The 18,501-nt window shown below is 47.9% G+C and overlaps 6 protein-coding genes across 6 annotated transcripts; 2 read left to right on the plus strand and 4 right to left on the minus strand.

Moving 5' to 3' along the window:
* Nucleotides 1-484: 484 nt before the first annotated feature.
* BO85DRAFT_509417 (uncharacterized protein) lies at nt 485-5,095 on the minus strand (the record flags this gene model as incomplete). Its single annotated transcript, XM_025664495.1, has 6 exons — nt 4,223-5,095; nt 3,935-4,164; nt 3,357-3,870; nt 3,044-3,300; nt 2,342-2,980; nt 485-2,248 (listed from the first exon to the last, which is right to left on the minus strand). The coding sequence occupies exons 1-6, from the start codon at nt 4,974-4,976 to the stop codon at nt 485-487; spliced, it is 4,158 nt and encodes a 1,385-aa protein (XP_025518507.1). The 5' UTR covers nt 4,977-5,095.
* Nucleotides 5,096-5,557: 462 nt separating this feature from the next.
* Nucleotides 5,558-8,025, minus strand: BO85DRAFT_518105 (major facilitator superfamily transporter). Its single transcript, XM_025664951.1, has 6 exons — nt 7,785-8,025; nt 7,586-7,719; nt 7,196-7,526; nt 6,795-7,133; nt 6,364-6,728; nt 5,558-6,264 (listed from the first exon to the last, which is right to left on the minus strand). Exons 1-6 carry the CDS (start codon nt 7,886-7,888, stop codon nt 5,891-5,893), a joined length of 1,647 nt encoding a protein of 548 aa, XP_025518508.1. The 5' UTR covers nt 7,889-8,025; the 3' UTR covers nt 5,558-5,890.
* A 2,375-nt stretch (nt 8,026-10,400) lies between these two features.
* BO85DRAFT_447162 (uncharacterized protein) lies at nt 10,401-11,102 on the minus strand. Its single transcript, XM_025659660.1, has 2 exons — nt 10,908-11,102; nt 10,401-10,848 (listed from the first exon to the last, which is right to left on the minus strand). The coding sequence occupies exons 1-2, from the start codon at nt 11,019-11,021 to the stop codon at nt 10,729-10,731; spliced, it is 234 nt and encodes a 77-aa protein (XP_025518509.1). The 5' UTR covers nt 11,022-11,102; the 3' UTR covers nt 10,401-10,728.
* Nucleotides 11,103-13,394: 2,292 nt separating this feature from the next.
* On the plus strand, nt 13,395-13,850 carry BO85DRAFT_447163 (uncharacterized protein). The gene is made up of 2 exons (XM_025659661.1): nt 13,395-13,549; nt 13,631-13,850. Exons 1-2 carry the CDS (start codon nt 13,454-13,456, stop codon nt 13,742-13,744), a joined length of 210 nt encoding a protein of 69 aa, XP_025518510.1. The 5' UTR covers nt 13,395-13,453; the 3' UTR covers nt 13,745-13,850.
* Nucleotides 13,851-14,049: 199 nt separating this feature from the next.
* Nucleotides 14,050-15,343, minus strand: BO85DRAFT_467080 (uncharacterized protein; the record flags this gene model as incomplete). The annotated part of the gene is made up of 3 exons (XM_025662168.1): nt 14,050-14,515; nt 14,629-14,748; nt 14,786-15,343. 3 exons carry the CDS (start codon nt 15,341-15,343, stop codon nt 14,294-14,296), a joined length of 900 nt encoding a protein of 299 aa, XP_025518511.1. The 3' UTR covers nt 14,050-14,293.
* Nucleotides 15,344-17,253: 1,910 nt separating this feature from the next.
* BO85DRAFT_509421 (alpha/beta-hydrolase) lies at nt 17,254-18,384 on the plus strand (the record flags this gene model as incomplete). The annotated part of the gene is made up of 3 exons (XM_025664496.1): nt 17,254-17,389; nt 17,561-17,721; nt 17,758-18,384. The coding sequence occupies 3 exons, from the start codon at nt 17,254-17,256 to the stop codon at nt 18,382-18,384; spliced, it is 924 nt and encodes a 307-aa protein (XP_025518512.1).
* Nucleotides 18,385-18,501: the final 117 nt, after the last annotated feature.

Consider the following 18,501-nt stretch of genomic DNA (forward strand, 5'->3'; position numbering starts at 1 on the left):
ATGAAATCTCGAGTTACTTTGTTAGTGGTGTAATTCTATACCTGCCATCTTATGTCTATCTCCGCTGGGGGAGAATGAGTGAGCGGGTGATATAACATGATCACTTGTCTATGCATCTCGATGGAGCTTAACTACTAGACCATTGGCCCCTGTATCCCTGCCTTGATAGATGATTACTACACACCTTGTCTGCCCGTGCATTAAGACACGTCAGGCATGTTGCGAAGCTGGTCTCCCAGAACGCTAGTAAGGAATAGTTGATTAACTAATCGGCATATGGATTGCCGATTAATAGATAAGGCCTGGAGTCTGCGAAAGTAGGAGTAAGTTGTTGGAGCTGCACGTCTCGGGGAATCTGTCTTGGTTTATCTCTCTTATGAATTGTCCCTACAGTAGATGATACTGTTGAACACGTAATTTTGGAGTCCAATATTGCTCAAAAAAGCTCCTCGCCGTTATATCAACTTCAATTTCCGCGAAATATTCACTGCTCGTCCCACAACTGCCTAAACAAACTCTGCCCACCGAGCAACTCCCCTGGTCTCCCAGTCTCCACAATACAGCCATTTTGCATGATCACAACTTGATCAAAATCCCGAATACATCTCAACCGATGCGTCACTGCAATGACGGTCGCATGTGCGAAATAGTCTTTGATGATCTGGAACATCAACCGCTCTGTAGCGACATCAACATTTCCACTGATCTCATCCAGAACAAGGATCTTCGTTTCTCTCTGCCGAAGTAACGCTCTCGCTAGACTTAACAGCTGGTGTTGGCCGCGCGAGAAAGTCGAATTACTTATTTCAAGGTCTAGCGAATAACACTGCCCTGTACTTGGATCCACCCCTAGACCTACGGTATCCAGAGCTGAGAGCATTGCATCGTCAGAGAACTGTTCCCCGCTAGGATCGAGGTTGAATCGTAGTGTTCCAGGGAGGATGAGTGGATCCTGGGGTATAACGGTAAGTCGGGCCCGCAGAACGTCGCAGGGAACATCGCGCAGGTCCATCTCGTCAACAAACACAGAGCCCGCGATAGGTTCAAGAAGTTTAAGAAGAAGAAGGATGAGAGAGCTTTTACCACTCCCGCTTCTACCGCAGACTGCTATCTTATCTCCGGCGTGAATCGACAGAGTAACATCGCGCAGAATGCATTGATGAGGGCTCTGTCGGGCGTCGTAGCTTGCATAGACGTGGTCGAGCCTGATCGAGCCGCGAGATGGCCAGTCCTGGGCAGGCTGATGTATAAGCTCACTGTTTTGGGCATCTTCCCTCGGGACAGTCTCTTCATAACTCTTGACGCGGGCGATCGCGCCAAGAGTCGTCTCCAATTGTGTCCACGAAGTAATGAGATACGATAAGCTGCTACTGAACCCCAAGATATTCAGCAAAGAAACTGCAATAGCTCCAGTATGAGCTGATGATCCTAGTGTAACCGCCACGGTGACAACAATAATCGCCAGACCCGCTGCCATGAGGTCGAGGACGAGGTTCAGCCAACGCTGGATACAAAACATTGTGTAATACGGTTGGATCGCCCTATCGACCAGTTGTCGACACCGCGCCGCCCATGCGGCTTGCCAGCCAAATGCACGGATAGTGTCCATGCCCGAGGCCGTCTCAAGGAAGTGTGTGTAAAGCGGGCTCTGTGCTTCGAGTTCCATGAGCCGTAGCTGACGTGAAGTCCGCAGGTAAAAGTTTTGCAGAGCGTAGAAAACAGTGATCACGAATGGCACTGCGATAGCGATGTATTTGTTTCCTGCGGCGATGAGCATAATTTCAGCGATTAGCGTTCCAGCGCCGAAGATGGTCATGAGCAGTGCGCCCGATAGTTGGTTGTCGATTTGGGAAAGGTCCTGGCTGAATCTGTTCAGGATAGTACCACTGTCATGCGCTGCGAAGAATGAATAGGGTGCGTTCATGGTAGCCGTTAGAAGCTGTGTGTGTAAGCGGCGGGAGCTTTTCGCGACGAGGAAGATTATGAGGAATGTGATGCTGAGGATGGTGCCAATTAGCTGGATGAAAGCACAAATCCCGTATACCCCAAGGTAAACACCGAGGGAGTAGTTGAAGTCATTGTCGGACCAGTATTGGAGCCATAGAGTAGGGAATTTCGATCCGAATACCTGCACAACTATGAGGCCTAGGAAGAAAGCGGACGATACCCAGCCCATTGAATTTACGTAGTACTTGTAGATAGAATAGTCACCGAGGCAGCGTGGTGAGTCCTGGCGGGACTCTATGAGCTTTTTCTCCGTCCCTGTGGTTATTGGAGTTCGTTCTTCGGTAGGTTTAACTTCGCTCTCACTCGGTATAGAGATAATCTTGTCTTGAAGCACATCCGATGGGGATGCTGATGCGGTTGTGCCATCGTGAAGGTTAATAATCGTATCAGGTGAGGTCACGCGCTTGGGATCACTGCAAGCAAGAATAACGGCGGCATTGTGGGCTTTGCATAATCCTTTAGGACCAAAAGCGCGATCAAAAACCTTCTTGGCCGTGATAACGTCTAATGCACTGAGTACGTCGTCAAGGATTAGGAGCTTTCTGCGCGAGTATATGGCCCGCGCTATTGCCAAGCGCTGCTTCTGCCCACCGCTTAGTGAAGTACCACCGGAGCCAACACCAGTCCTGTCTCCTTCGGAGAAAGCAGAGATGTCTTCGTCAAGCGCACATGCGTGGAGAACAGTGGTATACCATTTCTCGTCAAAATAGGAAGGGCCAGTCACGCATTCCCTAACAGAGACACTTGGCAACCAGGGCTCTTGTGCACAGTAAGCTATTGCCACTGATTTTGAGTAAGACCCAGCGACGCAGGGTACTGCTCCTATGAGGCTTTTGAGTAGCGAAGACTTTCCAGAGCCGGTAGCCCCTGTGACGATTGCCAGCGTAGAGGAGTGTATCTCGACGTTCACGTTCGTCAAAACCGGCGTGGTTGAGTCCGCATATTTGAAGGCGGCATTGTGTACTGATAGACACTTGCCATTCACGGGGAGGGCTTCTAGCTCAAGCACGCTCGGTGAGAGCGCTTTGATTGGTACCTGATTCTCGTCACTGTGGTAGGAGATCTGACCGGCTGCAACTTCGGGCAAATCAAGGTAGTCCTGAATTCGCTTGAAGCAACCTAGAGCAACTCCCATCTGGGTTATTCCGTGAACAAAGACTTGTATAGGCTGAGTGACTAAAGCAATCAGGGCGAGTACGGTAAAGGAGTTTGCTGAAGTGACCACACCACTTCCGGAGACCATTGTGAAAATCGTAAACGTTAAAATAGGCCCGGCAATCTGTGGTATATTTGCTATAGGTGCCTATCAGTATGGAGTCATCGCTGGAGTGGATAAGAGAGATTCGTACCAACAACATTTCTCCACATTATAAGCATGCGGGCCCCCCGAGCGCGTTCAAGCTCGGCGTTGCGAAGGTCACATATTCGCCGTGCTACAAAAGAAGATAAACCGAGCAACTTGATGCTCCTAATCGAACTGAAAACAGATGCACTGATTGCAATACGCTCCTGGACAGCCTGGTTCCATATTTTCTGGCGTGGGGGTGACCGGGCGGCTACAACATAACTGAGAGACACGGCTGCCAAGGCACATCCAACCGATGCTAAGCATGCCCAACTTACTTGTCGTGCAAGGAAGAATATGGCAAGGCCGACCTCGATAGGCGAAGCGAACAGGGCGTCTAATCGCATCAAGCTGTTGCAGATGGTTTCTGTGTCGGTGCTCATCAACGTTAGCGCAGCTGAATTATTCACCGTAACAGCGTCCAGTCGTTGTATCTTCTCGTAGAGGGCAGTAACCAAAAGGCTGCGAACACTGGTGATGGCACGGTTTAGCCCATGCATATATAGCGACGTCGTGGCCTGGACAGATCTTTCATCAGCTTGCTTCACGGCTCGGATCGGTAGATGAGTGTTGGAAGCGTACTGCCGTTCCCAGATAGATCAAGACTGTAGCTCCAACAAGCGCCCCACCGACAGCATTGTCTTTAGTTGAAGCAGAGAGATATCGAATGACACGATTAAGAAACAACGGCTGCGCTATTTTGAGACCGATGAGACCAATTCGGGGAATTGCTGTCCACATCAAAGTTCGTCGAACGCAAGACAATGTTGTCAGCAGTAGCTTATGTTGGGCTTCATGGCGATCCTTCAGAGCTACATATTCATTAAATACCTCGGTTCAGTTTATCCCAGGACAGAGGAAGTGACATACTCGACAACCAACTTGACTCGAACTTGGCCTGCACTGCTTCAGCTGAGAGGTTGGAATCAACAGGGAAAAGATGGCTGCCATTCAACAGCCCGCGGGCCCCGCGGGCCAGCAAGGGATTTAGCCACCAGAAAATGACACGATTCACCATGCCCCCTAACCTTTCTGGAGAATAATAAACGAACTGAGGCTTCAAATATCTATGTTTCTCTTGTGACTCTGCTATGAGCAACAAGAAACGAACACCCAGGCCTGCAGTACATGTCCCCGCAATAGTAAGGGGGAATCGTAGCCATAATGTCCGGGCCTGTACACCATCAAGCAATGTGCTAAGTAGAAGATAAAAACAAAGCAGATTGGAAGGCGAAACCGATCGTACGTGCTCTTTCCATGACAGAATCGGTATGCCGAGGGAGCATACCAATGACAGGGAGGCCGATGCAATGGTGAATTTATTGCGATGCTGAGGAGACATTGCCCAGAGCATCAATAAAATAAGTTGGCTGCAGATCAAAGCGAGGCTCAGAATGATCTTCACACAGATAGATACCTTGGCATGCTGGTTTAATTCCAATGTGATCTTCCTGGATTGCCCAAGGAGCTGCAGTATCCTGCAGGCTACGGCTGGGAGAAAACATGCCGATAGGACGATACCAAATATCACCTGCTCAAAGAGTAGGGTAAAGTCCAAGTAGGAGCAGCCATGAATTGGCGGCCCAAATGTCCTATCAGCTGCAGAGCTGCAAGAGCTTGCCATGTTAGTTGATGAACGATAGCCAATGTGTACTGTTACCTTGGTGTTCGTTAAAGTCAGAACATGCACGCCGACAAAGTTCAACGACTTTAGTGTGGGGTTTTAAAGATGGGTTCACAAGCAATCTGATCAAAAGAAGTGAGGGGTTTTGCCTAGGCAACAGCAGAAGTGTGTCTGTATCTGACGCTAAGGCAACTAGTCGGCGTTAGTTTTATATTAAACCTTGCAGCTCCTTATCTGGGCTTGACTGCACCAGTCAGATACGTAGTCCGTCTAGTCGGAAGAACCCCTGTCTGGGATTACGACTGATGGCTGGTTGGGAGGATAATCGTCTGGATTCATACCCAAAGATAAATGAAAGAAAAAGAAAAAGTATTGTAAATGTGTATAGAGATTAGACGCTACCATAATGAAATTTTCTGGACCCTATGATTATAATCTTATCTAGCATAAGTAGTCTGCGATTTCAAGAAAGACATATCTTGAGGTTATATTCGTGATAGATAGTATACGTATCCTCTAATAGCATTATAGACTGTTTCATTCTCATAAGTTTAGAGACTCTTTGAAAGTAGGTAATGTGTCTATCGTATCATTATGCTTTATTATATTTGCAAACTTATAAATGCGTTTATAACTAGTGGAGACATGATAGTCAATAGTCTATCTCTCCAGTCTTCTCTGTGGTTGCTGTGATATATCTGCCTACACTCTCAACATTGAGTCAATATCCAATTGTCATTTCCTCTTAATGAGCCTGGAGGCGGGGCGAAGTATTTTCGCTACGACGTGGCGTGGCTCTGGGAATGCAATGGAAGCCTTCCAACAACCTTCCCTTTACAGGAACCCTTGTTACATCCACCCCTCTAGCATCCATAACAGGACTCGCTCCCACGTCACCATTCAACCTTGACCCTTCACGCAGCCCCCTCGCCCCTAGCTACCTCAGTTCTTGCATACGCCTCCTCTAAATCCGCAAGCCGCTGTCTGATCGACTGCGGCTTTCGCTGATACGTGCACAGCGTCGCAACGAGGCACGCCGCCGCAATACCCGCACAGATGCGCATGTCGGTATTAAACGTGCTAACATAGACCTGGCGAACGAGAAGCTGCAGCAGCACGGGGAGTCGAGAGATCGCGGCGGGGGTCCGGTAGAATTCATTCAGTTGCTCGGGTGTGAGGACGCCGGCGAGCGTGTGCTGGACGTCTGTGTTGAAGACGATGAAGCCCGAGGCGATGCCGATGCTTCCGCCAAAAATGCGCAGTTGGGCGACGATGCCTTGGGCGACAGCTATCGAGGGGGTGGAGATTAGCTTTTTTTCTTTGATATCTGTTTGACTACTGCAGCCGGATATACGCACTGGAAGAAAAGAATAAGGAACGCACGTACCATGATCCTGAAACTCAACCTGCATCGTCGTAAGAAACGTGATTGTAGAAAGACTCAACCCGATTCCAAACCCCAGAATTGCTTCGAGTCCCCACTGCATCGGTGCAGGGTCTACCGAGTCCGTCAAAGTCGAGAGCGAGGCAGTCCCAATCACCATGAAAATGCTCGCCAGGTTCAACGTCCAGAAGGCATTGTTTCGCTTCGCAGATGCGGCCCCGCCGATCGCAGAGCCGACGGCTGTGCCTGCCATCAACGGGAGGAGCAAAATTCCAGATGCGACCGCGTCCTTCAGGTTGACAATCTGCGCTCGCATGGGGATGTTGACGATGGCCAGAAGCATGACAAATCCAGTTAGGATGGTGCTCCTGTAGCGGGCCCGTCAGTGGGGTGCTATTTAACATTCCCGGGGGATCGCTCCCAAAGAAACTCACACAAAACCGGCGACCATGACACGGCGTGACAGTAGCCGGAACGGCAATTGAGGCCGAATCTGCTTGAATCTCGGTTTGGACAAGATGACCCATTGCCAGTAGACGAGCGCTCCCCATGACAGTACGGAGATGATGAGGACGGTAATCACCGGGGCGCTGTTCCACGCATAGGCTCTGATGGCTGCTTCATTCAAGATGAAGACGAACAGGACAGATCCGACAAGTATGAGAAGTGCGCCGAGATAGTCAAGGTGCCGGAAACGAACATTCCTCGCGAAATGGAAATCATTGGGCCACACGAGCAGCAGGGTGACCAGAGGAACAAATGCACATGGGCCGCTAGGCAATGTGATTAGACAGTTTTCTTCATCTGCGTCTCTTAAGCTGTTGCAAGGACGTACTTTATCCAGAATCCCCAACGCCAGGTATGATAACTCGTCAGGGCGCCCCCGATCAACGGCCCGCTAATCCCAGCAAGGGCGACAACCATGCCGATGATGCCAGATATTGCGGGGAGTAAAGGAGGGGGGCTGATCTCGGGATAGATAATCATGGCCATCGCGTACAGCCCCGATCCGCCGATTCCCTGCATCGCACGGAAGCCGATGAGCTGGCTCATATTTTTGGACGCGGCACATCCCATCGACGCGCCGAGGAAGATCAGGAAGCACATGCAGAGGAGGAATTTCCGGCCAATGACATCAGATAATCTTGCCGTGAATACGGCGCATCCTGGGTTTGTATTATTTGAAGTTGTCTCGAGAAGAGCAAAGCAAGAAGTGGTTATTCACCAACATAGGACAGGGTGTACGCCAGGACAATCCATGAGCAGGTTTTGAATCCATCGAATTCGTCAGAAATGGTGTATAGCATGGTTGAAATAATGGTGGTATCCATCAACGACAAGAACAGTCCGATGGCGATGCTGCGGGAACTCGTGGTCAGTGCTCCGTCACTTATGGCGCGGGGAAGCCTCTCTTGCGGTCTCACCAAAGAAGAATAATCACCAGCCTCCATGTTGCAATTGTCGGGCGTGGAATCTCAAAGGAAGGAAAAACATTTTCGCTGGTAGCCGTGGCCACCTCAGAACCCATAATGATTACCCAAGCAGATGTAGAACGATGTAGAAGGTAACCAACATGGACAGGTACGGGAGCATCTGGATAGTGGACGGTATATTATGGTTGGCGCAAAGGTGGTGCCTAGACAAGGCCTCAGCCTTGCTTAAGTGCTTTAACTGCTAAGCTCAGTGTCTGTGACACCCTCCTCGCTAACACGCAGCAGTGATTGGCGCTCTTGTGAGGGGAAAGAACCAAGCCACGAGTTCCTTCGGCCAGGTGTCGGCTGCGGCGATGGACCCTTGCTAGTGTGGGCTGCCCGGCGTGACTGTGTCAGGTGTCAAGCTATCCTCATACAATCTGATCTGGCATTTGGCCTATCTGGGGACGGCGCTACTTGCGTGCCCAAAATCGCTAGATCCGCCGACGGACGTGTCGGGCGTCCACCATGCGGTGTCAGCCTCATGTGGCCGAAGAACCCTATACGGACCAACGGCCAGGTACACATATTCTATGATTTGTATGTTCCAGGTTGCTTCGAAAACCATAAGACATTACTTATCCAGGAGAGGCAAGACCTGGCCTAGAACCACAAAACAAACGATTCAATGATAAAAACCGAGCATACCGCTTTTAGCACAATGCCTGCAACCCAGTTATTCTCCTGCTTCTGGGTGCCAGCACGTGGGCTACACCCCTGCAGAAACGCGATGCAGCCACGGTTCTGATCGACGTGTACGGAATAAAAGATCCACATTGCCGCCTTCAGCACCACCTTCGATGACTTCGACAGGACGATTGCAAATCAGTGAGAATGAGGAGATCGATCTGAAGAATGGGCTGAACCAAGCCATCAATAATGTCGTCGCCCCTACCACGCTTGCGACTGCGACGAGCACAAGAGTCACAAACTGTGAGGGACCGCAAGCCGGATATTCTTGCCATCCTTGACAAATTAGTCGATACTGTGCGTCCTTCACTTGCTCTCGAATATTGCTTGTTATCGTGGATTTGATGACTGATAGATGACGTAGAAGCCTGGCTTCACCTCTGCCTGAGTTTTCAGTATTGTGGAGGCAGATCTCCGTCCGTTCAGGCTTTCGCTAATGTACTCTCCACACAACTTCAAGACAAGGTCACCACTGCGGATAAGGCTACTATTGCGTGAGTGATTGTGGAGGTTGATGCAACGTATGCCAGTACGACGGCAGCGTTCTACTGAGAGAAGGGGCATCATCTCCGATGATTTTGGCCTAGGAGAGATGGACATTTGCCCTGTAACCTTACGATGTGTTTACGCAAGCTTCAGTGAAGCATGTCATGTAGCTAGAGCCATAAGTACTTTGTCCAAGTGAGGTACCAAGTTCACTGACATACTTTATTGATCAAGTTTGGGTAGCTGCTTTCACTCACGAACAATAAATCCTGCCTTGAAAACCTCCAATAGAACGAAACTCAGCAAAGCCCGAACGCAAAGCTGTCGCCTGAGGCTCAATGGTCAAAATCCCAAATCTCCCTGCTATTGGAAGGTGTGCAGCCAATCACACATGGTCCCACCTGTGAACCGTTCATTACACTATTTGAAAAATATTGGAAAGATACCGCCTATACATCGGTACTTAACAGCAGAATAAGATATCACTCACAAGGCACGACGTACAGAACAAAATGTACGATTCTTTTTCTATATATTCCAGCTGACTGACTGTCTCCGCATCTGCGCCATTTATATATCCCACTCAACAGCCTTGGTCACTACTTACACATCATTCTTTAAATAATATACCTTATACACGCCCTCAAACTCCACAACGCGAGTCATTACCTTACTGCAAAGCCTCGCCTGCAACTCACCATGCGGCCACAGTAGGTCCAACCAGCCGATGATATAGACCGTCAGAATGGATGTCCGCTACATGTTGGCCAAGGGGCGATACACGCGCGGGAAGCCCTCCATCCCGCCGCGGGTATTCCATTGCGTTTTCGCTGCATGATCGTGCTCTGCGCTGTTGTCCACCAGCTGGATAAAAACATAAAATATTACTAGAGGACATAGACTGCCGAAGCGCTAACTGCTGAACCAAAAACGATATATCGCATCTAATCAGCCAGGCGAAGGAGAGGTATTTGCCCCAACATAAACCATAATATTGGTTACAATATTGGTTACAGTTATTCCTAGATAATACCTGTGAACCCTCCAAGTTGCAGCAGCAGCAGCAGCAGCAGCAGCAGCAGTAGTAGTAGTAGTAGAGTAGGCGTCACGAAGCGTTACGGCAAACCATGGCACTTACCGTTGCAATCGGCAAGGTGTCATGGTAGATAGCAACCCGGCTAATCATAATAAATAGTACACTAACAGAGATCCATTTTCTGCCTAGGCTTTTAGCGGCGCAAAGTAAGATTCTGATACATACATACGTATACATTGTCAAACAAGTGTGACGAAATAGTACTAGATCAGGACTATCTGATACGCCAGGAGGCTTTCACATACAGCTTAGATTGTGGTGTTTACTGGGACACACGGCTTCATATAGTCTTGCTACTATTCTCCACCATTTGCAAAACTACGGTTCGAGGGCCTTTCACCGATTGTCTGTGAGGCTCGTAAAAGTCTGTTAAACATTCCATCTTGCAAACAAAGCTCAAGGATGTAAGATTAGTTCTCTCTGTAATGAGCCAACTGTTTGAAATGTCTAGCGAGACACAAAGTATAGTTGACAACATCATCTGTTCTGTCCATTCCCCGAACATCACAACAAAAGTTTTCTTGGAAGGTAGAATAAAATGAAGCGACAGGTCCATCCGTGAAACACGGTATGTTGTGCCGGCCCTGGCTCATTGCAGATACCTCTCTAATTGAAGTACTCTCTTTATAAACAGCCGCATTGTTTCATACAATCGACTTTTTGCAAGCCAAAAGCCGGGCCAACCCCCAAGTAACTGATATAATCGTTGATGCACTTCGTATAGCAAGCGTTACTGGGACACAACTATGAATGACTTATTAGCATGGACATTGCAGTGTCTTTGAATGTGGTACGTTTCATACGTCGTCGCGTTTCGCGTTTTCAGAAATGCTTGGGGCACTGCCATCCTCAGCCAAAGGCGCGGCTGCCACAGCAGCAACGAAAAGGGCTGTAGAAAAGATTGAGAGGAGCTTCATAATGTAGGTATTGGAAGGTTTGGGTCTTTTTCCTTTTGTGGGATTTGAGAAGAAGTAGTGAGAAGAGGATGGATGTAGAAGATGATGAGTTGAGAATAGATTTCAGAACGGGGAAGTCATACTCTTATATAGACAACGAAAGACTCATTCCATGATATAATCAGCGTCTCATATCCGGCCGATGATGAGGACATATCCTGACTGGTACAAGAGAGGTATCTACTGCCCTGAATGTAATCATCATCGATACCTGCCAAAACGTTCCGAATGGGGCATTGTTACACAATGGGCTACCCAGTTAGAAAGCGAAGTTATAGTGGTGGAGCCATGCGGGCACTACGCCGCCTCCCGCCGGAAGCAACCTAAAGACTTTTCTTCTCACTCATACTCCATATTTAATGAAATCCCCCACCACGTCGATTGTATTCCATATGTCGTTGGCACAGAACTTTCAGGTAGATGTAACATTACTATAGGAATGACTTGAAGTAGCGTGAAAGATCTGCACGGCTGAGAATGTTCAGCCAGCCTTCATCAAGGCATTCTAATCGGTCTTTCATCCTACTGGAAGAGGCCGTGAAGAAGCTGAAAGATTATCAGCGGGGGATGTGTTAACAATACATGCATAATCCAGAGTGATTTGTGGATTGCCACCCTCATTTGGGAGGGAAATTTTTTGTCACGTTAATCTTGTGCAGTAACGATGTGATATTTCCCCGCCGGAGTTGCACTACCCGAAGCTGAACGTAGATGATCGGTATGGGGCCGCCCGGGCCAGAAGGAATATACCTGGTCATCTGCAAGAGTCGTGGCAAAAGGAATGATGGGTGGCTAGGACTACAAGTGTTATTATGGGTCACAAATGGTCGGAAAGGGTGAGATACTCTATGAGCACATCGTGTCTCCAACCTGCTATTCATTCTACCATACTATTTGATGTTCTCCATCGTAGATAGTATGAGTTGGAATGGCAAAGTCATACGGCAAAGGGTATAGGTAATAGGTAAGGTGGTTGGTAGCCGAGGCCTACGGTTGGGATCTAGTCTCCGAGGGTTAAATCGATTGATAACATTAGAGATCGGCCATCCTGTGTCCCTTCGCTTAAATTTAGCTGCTCTTTGGAGGGGGGTACACCGGGATTTGTTTCCTCTACTACTTTGGGGATGGCTTCCCGCTAGGATGTAATTGCAGTACGCCCCCATGGGAGAGTCCGCTTGGCACACTATGTACTTAGTTTACAGAGTATCCATTTCGCCACATTTTATATTGCAACTGACTATAATAGTCCAAGTCTACTAGAGTGCAGCCATCATTTTGCCACTCAGGATTGATAACGATCGTTACGTAGTCTAGATACCTAACAAAAAGCAATTATAATACTTCCTGGATGATTTTATCCCTCCTCCTTTCCCATTTCCTTCTCATAACAGTAATTCTCTGCCGCAAGCAACAATCCTTTACCAAATAACAATACATTTTCTATCACAACCAATAAGCAATAATGGCCTACACTAAGTGCTGCAGCTCCTCCTTAATGTAGGACTCTGCGGCGGTGGCCCTACTGGCCGTAGGTGACGAGAACAATCTTAAAGGTGCCGCACGGAAAGATTTTATGACAGCAATCAGCCCGGTACCCATGCATTTATCTTGTTGGATAAGCGGCTGAGACATTGGCTGGTGGAAACAATTTCCGGTGCGACCCCCACATCCACAGATCCGCGAACCAGAATGGCCCATTTGTGGCTCGTGCAGGCACTATAAGGATGATCCACCTTCGGGCTCGCTAGTGTCACTTCAGCTGGGAAAATCTATCTATATCTATTGAATTACTAGTTTAGTTCCTAATCTATTTTCCTTTGCGTCTTCTGTAGCAACTCACACGAAGGTAGATAACCTACAGCTAGGAATGTCTTGATTTCCCAGAGAGTTGGTGTTTATCTCATTGCAGCCCCAGCCCCGGGAAAGACAGTGCAAGTAAATAGGTTATAGAGTCCAGCTATCCAGCTTTGCTCTAGTGCAACCCTAAGAAGTTCATGGCAAAAAGATCGAACATGTTGCCACCTGTTTGAATCCCGGTCCTATTTATTTTTCTTTTTTCTCCTTCTTCGCAAAGCGACCCGCTCCCCCACCCCCAACATCCCTCTGAACCTATGAGAATAGCAAGTGATCACTAGTGGGAGAGGAGGTATGTAGATAGCACGGTAACAGTAGTATCTGCCCATTTTTTGAGTCTTCCAACCGCGGAATACTGATCAAGCTACCCCGTAGTAGTCACTATTACCAAACCAAGAATCTCTTTACTGTCTAGCGTCTCGCTGACACTATAAAAGACCCCCCCAGCACCCTGAAGTTACAGTCCCAAAGCCCAATATCCTCTTTCATATTCAGGTTCTTCAAACCGTACAATTGCCTCTACGCACAATACCACCAATATGAAGCTCCTGACTATTCTTTCTACGACTCTCTTCATCGCCGCCGTGGCAGCCACACCTGTGATCGATAAGGCAGCAAGAGAAATAATACCTAAGGTATGAACACCAACGTACTGAACTTTCATGTCATTTTCCCTCTTTTTTGTAATACTCAAATGGCTCATGTGCACGCAACAGTGCCCCTCCGATCAAGCTACCAGAAACTGCAAATTATGTTTGGATGTTTGGAGGCTTACTGGTCACGATATCGATCCTTTGAGTTGCTGTAAACTCGCAGGCTGTGAGGGTTAGGTCAATTTTTTCGGACCGGAGCATAACCGCCGCATATAATAGCCAACACTTGCCAAATTTGAGCGTGTCCGCAGTCTCTATGGTTATTTGGATTACATTGTCTTTGGCGTGGTATTCATGTACTATCGGTTGCTCAATGAGATTCGTCTCGTTGTTCTCAATATGGTCTCACCCGTGCCGGTGTTATTCTGGCAGCTTGAAAGTATGACTTGGTGGCTCACTTGAACTTGGGCTATGGCGGATCTATTGGGAGGGATATACTCTGTTTGGGTGTCATTTTTGATAATTATATATATCTGAATCTTAGATTTATTCTACACTAATACCGTCCAAGTCTTTCAAGACTGCCTGGTCTTGTTTTCTGTTTTTCTAAAACGCTACTTGGTCTTATTTCCTCATGAAAGAATCTAGAAGGCTGGGACGACGGAAATCTTGCAATAGAACGAATACGAATGATTGGAGAACAATCAATCCGCGAACAAATCTCAGATAAACTGTTGACAAGAAGGAGAACTCGCTCGGTCATTTCCACCCACTGAACGAGACGGATTATTCCGAGCTTTTATCCAAGAGAAAATTAACAATCCTGGATAGAGCTTGGCTGCCCCCCTCCATAGTTCCTTCCTTGTCTTCATCGACCCAGCCATGGGTGTAGCCCCCACCAAAGTCGATAATCCAAAGATTATCGTCAGCACCGACCAGGATATTGTCCGGCTTCGCATCGCCCCAAACTATCCCCGCAGCATGTAACTTTCCTATCATGTTTCGGATCTGGTTTATCCAATTGTTCCGAACTGATAACGGGGTGCTTGGTATATCAATATATCCCAAGATGTCACGATGATTAATATAGTCCATCAAAATTCCTGATATCCTGGATGTACCGCTTTGAAAATCCACGAACTCAAGTATCGTTGGCGCACGGATAATGCCCGACAGGCCGAGTTTCTGAATACAGAGCAATACTGATATTTCTCGATTTGCGTTTTCACTGACGTGGGCTGCTTTGAAAAAACGTGGCATTCCACGCTCGTTGAATACCTTCGTTGGTCGTTGAGGTAAGTCTCCCCCTGCCGTGTCATGTGGCAACAAGACTTTCGAGGGCGGAACAACTGGAATCCCAAAGTCTGCGATCGAACTGGGCAATTCCACATTTGGCGTAAGTTCCTGCAGGAACTGCTGACTCGGTGTAGAGGATTGCACATTCAGCCTCCCGTCAATGATTTTAGGAGTAAGAATGAGGGTGTCAGGATAAAACCAATCATAGAGAGTGTGAAGTTGGGGTTGTCGTTCGGAACCCAATACTCTCATCTCTGAGTTACACTTGAAAGCAATCCAGAAAGATAGCTCTTCCATTGGATCACCCACATCATCATTCTGCTCGAATGGCTCGTCCGAATCCAGCTTGCGGAGTAGAGACAAATATTCGCTTTCGACATTGGGATCTCCTTGAAGATTCTCGGCGGATATCTTGATATGGAATCGTTTCCCATAGCAAAGTATAGTTAATTCGGCGTAAGTGCCAACACCGTACATAAAGTGGAGGATTTCATACGGTGGTAGAGATTCCGTAGCTAGGGGGTCACCTGGTTGAGCCATGGCGATGAGAGGTTGACAGATGAGGTGGTTGGGAGCAAGGGGAGTGAGCCATTTAATTAGTTCCTCCGATATCTTGGCAGGCCGTCCTGACTTTGAAGTGTACCTCAACCGAGGGGCACGAACGACTTTCACACCCTGAAAGCATTTCGAAGCATTATTTCCACCATCGAGTGTTTTGAAAACATATGCTTCCACTCCAGAGTGATTTTGATGTATGCCAAGTCGAAAAGACCGGTCTCCAGCAATGAGCCTGCACCTCAACGCGGTGCTGGGGTATAGTAGCCAGTTATGGTGTAAGACGGGCTTCTTTCCCACCAGGTTTCACATGAATTGGGTTTGTTATCTTCTGGTCGTATCCCAGTCTAGGGAAAGCCTGCTGGTGCTATTGTCGTACCTGCCTTTCTTAAGGTTTGGGCGCCCAACTACCATGTTAATGCTCTTGTCGATTAGAACATCTGCTGCTGCCATGCAAAATCAACTGTGAAGATTGAGCTAAAGACGGATCTCAGTACAAAAGTAGATATGACTTGATTGGTAAATTAAAGATCCATGTAGCAGACCAATACACCATACGCTGACTGAGCCATACAAAGAGAAATTAGGAAAGATTAAACAAGGAATTCGAACCCCGGAACTTAGGTACACGCAGAAATCTTCCGGCCTCGCCGAACTTGGCTACATTGTAATCAAGACATCGGCATTCGAGATTAAACCACGTCGCGTCATTTTGTACGATCTCTTAGTCCACGTCGGATATGACGCATTGCGGTTCTTTTTGTGACAAAGCATGCGGTAGTGCCATTGGCGGCGGTTTCAATGTCACTACCTACAGCATTGAGCGAAATGTAAGATGGGTCTATCGCGACACTGCAATATGGTCCGGATTATGGTGCCCAAGGAACACTGCTAGAATGGTCTGTTGAAGAGGGCTGGGAGCCAGTGCAAGGTATACTATAAATCTTTTTGGGTCAAAACTTAAACTTGAATACTGACAAGAGGCACAGTTTCCTGAGAGGCATATGCCTGATGAGCCCTTTCCCCCGAACAAATACCCACAACGACTGTCAACAGACGCCGTGATGCGCTCATGAAGATGCGCCTGCTGTGGTCTTGGGTGGGACCCGTCACATTTCAAGGATCTCTACAACTTTCACATATGTCATTGATTACCTGCGGCGCTAGTATTGTTATACTCTTATAGGACGCTAACTAGGGACCTAGTAAAATGGGGGACTGTCCAAGTTCAAGTAGTTGACCCATGTCTGCGAACCATAGAGTGCAGGTCCACGCACGGGCCTGGTAGTGGGAGACGGAGAGGAAGACCTAGGGCTAGTCCAGGTAGAGCAGGTGGCCTGATGTCTCTATTTACGCCCAGGTACTAGGTACGTCCTAGTTCTCCATGCACTGATCAGTATTTATCCGTTGCATACACCTGCCCAGGTGGCTAGTAGTATTACACTGCTAGTTGGCCATTAAGTGGGATTGTGTACACGTCGTCTAAGCCGGTCTAGTAATAATCAATCAATTCAATACACTACGTAATACGTACAGAGCAGTACTTCCAGTTGGAACATTCCATGAAAGGCGCTAGTTGTGGGACGGGACGAGGGAACAGGGCGCCGGACGGTCCGTAGCGGATCTCAGCCTCGCATCTCCACTTGCGATGAGGCTGGATGCCTCTAACACGTCCAGGTTTATGCAACTTGAGCGAACCAGGTTGAGAATTTGGAAACTCAACCCCCACACTAAATTGCTTAGCGTGTTGAGGCATTAATGTACCTGTCATCATGTTCTTGTTTCTTTCAAGGTTGTTACGGTCGCTTTTACCCGCAGGGCTAGCTATATGAGGAGTCCAACCCCCGTATCTCAGACCTCGACATGTGCACCAAGTGCTAGCTACACTAATCACCATGCCTTCCAAGGCGTTCGTCTTTTGCTACACCGCATACAGCCTCGTCACCGTCCCGGCACGGCTGGTGGTCGTAGCAGTTTACAACATCCCGAGATTTCTTCGGCCCAATGCTGCTTGGTCATACAAAACAGCATGTACATGCAGTGCATGGGCCATACTTTTGAATTATTAGACGACTTTTCAGAAAGTCTGGCCAAAGCCACTGGAAGCAGGCTCATTAGGAGATCGATTCATTGTGCTCCACCCCCAAAAGACCATCACCACGAAGACCGAAGAAGATCAAGAACAATAAATCCAATCCGAAGTCTACAAGGGAATCACTTGCTCAGTTCCGGAAGTTGAGCCCCTATCCATTGGGGCTTTCTGGTTCCCGGAGGCCCCAGCTAAGCCCCCACAGCAACTAATTATTTACTTCTACCCGGGTGCCTATATGATGTTCGGTAGTCGTCCCAGTAAAACTGGCGATGTAGGCCTCAATGAACTCTGCAAAATGTCCGGATAGCCAGCGCTTGCTATCCAGTACCGCTTGTCTCAAGATAAGAAAACCACATTCCCTGCCGCCCTTCAGGATGGAATCACTGCCTATATTTATGCTCTCGAGATTCTTAAGATCCCACCCTCTCAGATCACATTCGCTGGTGAATCGGCAGGTGGCAATCTCGTCATGGCACTGCTCTGCTACATCAACGAGGAGACCCCGATGCTTCCGTTATCTTGCTGTGCAATTTTGTCATCTCCTTGGGTCGACCTGAGCTCTAAGGCCATTAAGAATGTGCCCCTGAACCGCAATTACAACACCGACTTTATTAAACAGAATTTCCTTGACTGGGGCCGGAAGGCCTTCACTCCTGAGAGGTGGGATAGCAGTAACTCCTGGATCACGTTTCTTGGAAACGAGACTCAACTGGATATCCCGGTCTTTGTCAATACTGGTACATCGGAAGTCCTTTATGATGATATTATGAAGTTTGCAGAGAATTTGAGGGAGAAGGGTAATGAGGTTGAAGTGCTCGAAAGTCTTAACGCAGCCTATGTTCCTTACCGACTGGGTAAGAATTGGAACATGGAAGAAGCTCAGGCTATTTGCTTGAAAACCATGACTAAATTCCTCGAGAAAACCGGTGTTTAAGTGGGCAGCTGTATATATACCTCTTCTCGAAGTGCTTGAGATAGACTCAGTAACTGATCGAAACATTATATAGACGAGCTAAATTACTTGTGCGATACCTTATATCCCCAGTTTATA

This window comes from Aspergillus piperis, assembly GCF_003184755.1.
Source record: "Aspergillus piperis CBS 112811 unplaced genomic scaffold BO85scaffold_4, whole genome shotgun sequence".
Taxonomy (NCBI): domain Eukaryota; kingdom Fungi; phylum Ascomycota; class Eurotiomycetes; order Eurotiales; family Aspergillaceae; genus Aspergillus; species Aspergillus piperis.

Excerpts from the sequence above, each read along its gene's own strand:
- BO85DRAFT_518105 (XM_025664951.1), bottom strand. The coding sequence starts at position 7,888 with ATGGGTTCTGAGGTGGCCACGGCTACCAGCGAAAATGTTTTTCCTTCC. Across the intron at positions 7,134-7,195 it reads CGTTGGGGATTCTGGATAAA|CGGCCCATGTGCATTTGTTC; the intron begins GTACGTCCTTGC and ends CACATTGCCTAG. Across the intron at positions 6,729-6,794 it reads GTCATGGTCGCCGGTTTTGT|GAGCACCATCCTAACTGGAT; the intron begins GTGAGTTTCTTT and ends GGCCCGCTACAG.
- BO85DRAFT_447162 (XM_025659660.1), bottom strand. The coding sequence starts at position 11,021 with ATGAAGCTCCTCTCAATCTTTTCTACAGCCCTTTTCGTTGCTGCTGTG. Across the intron at positions 10,849-10,907 it reads AAAACGCGAAACGCGACGAC|TTGTGTCCCAGTAACGCTTG; the intron begins GTATGAAACGTA and ends AGTCATTCATAG.
- BO85DRAFT_447163 (XM_025659661.1), top strand. The coding sequence starts at position 13,454 with ATGAAGCTCCTGACTATTCTTTCTACGACTCTCTTCATCGCCGCCGTG. Across the intron at positions 13,550-13,630 it reads CAAGAGAAATAATACCTAAG|TGCCCCTCCGATCAAGCTAC; the intron begins GTATGAACACCA and ends TGCACGCAACAG.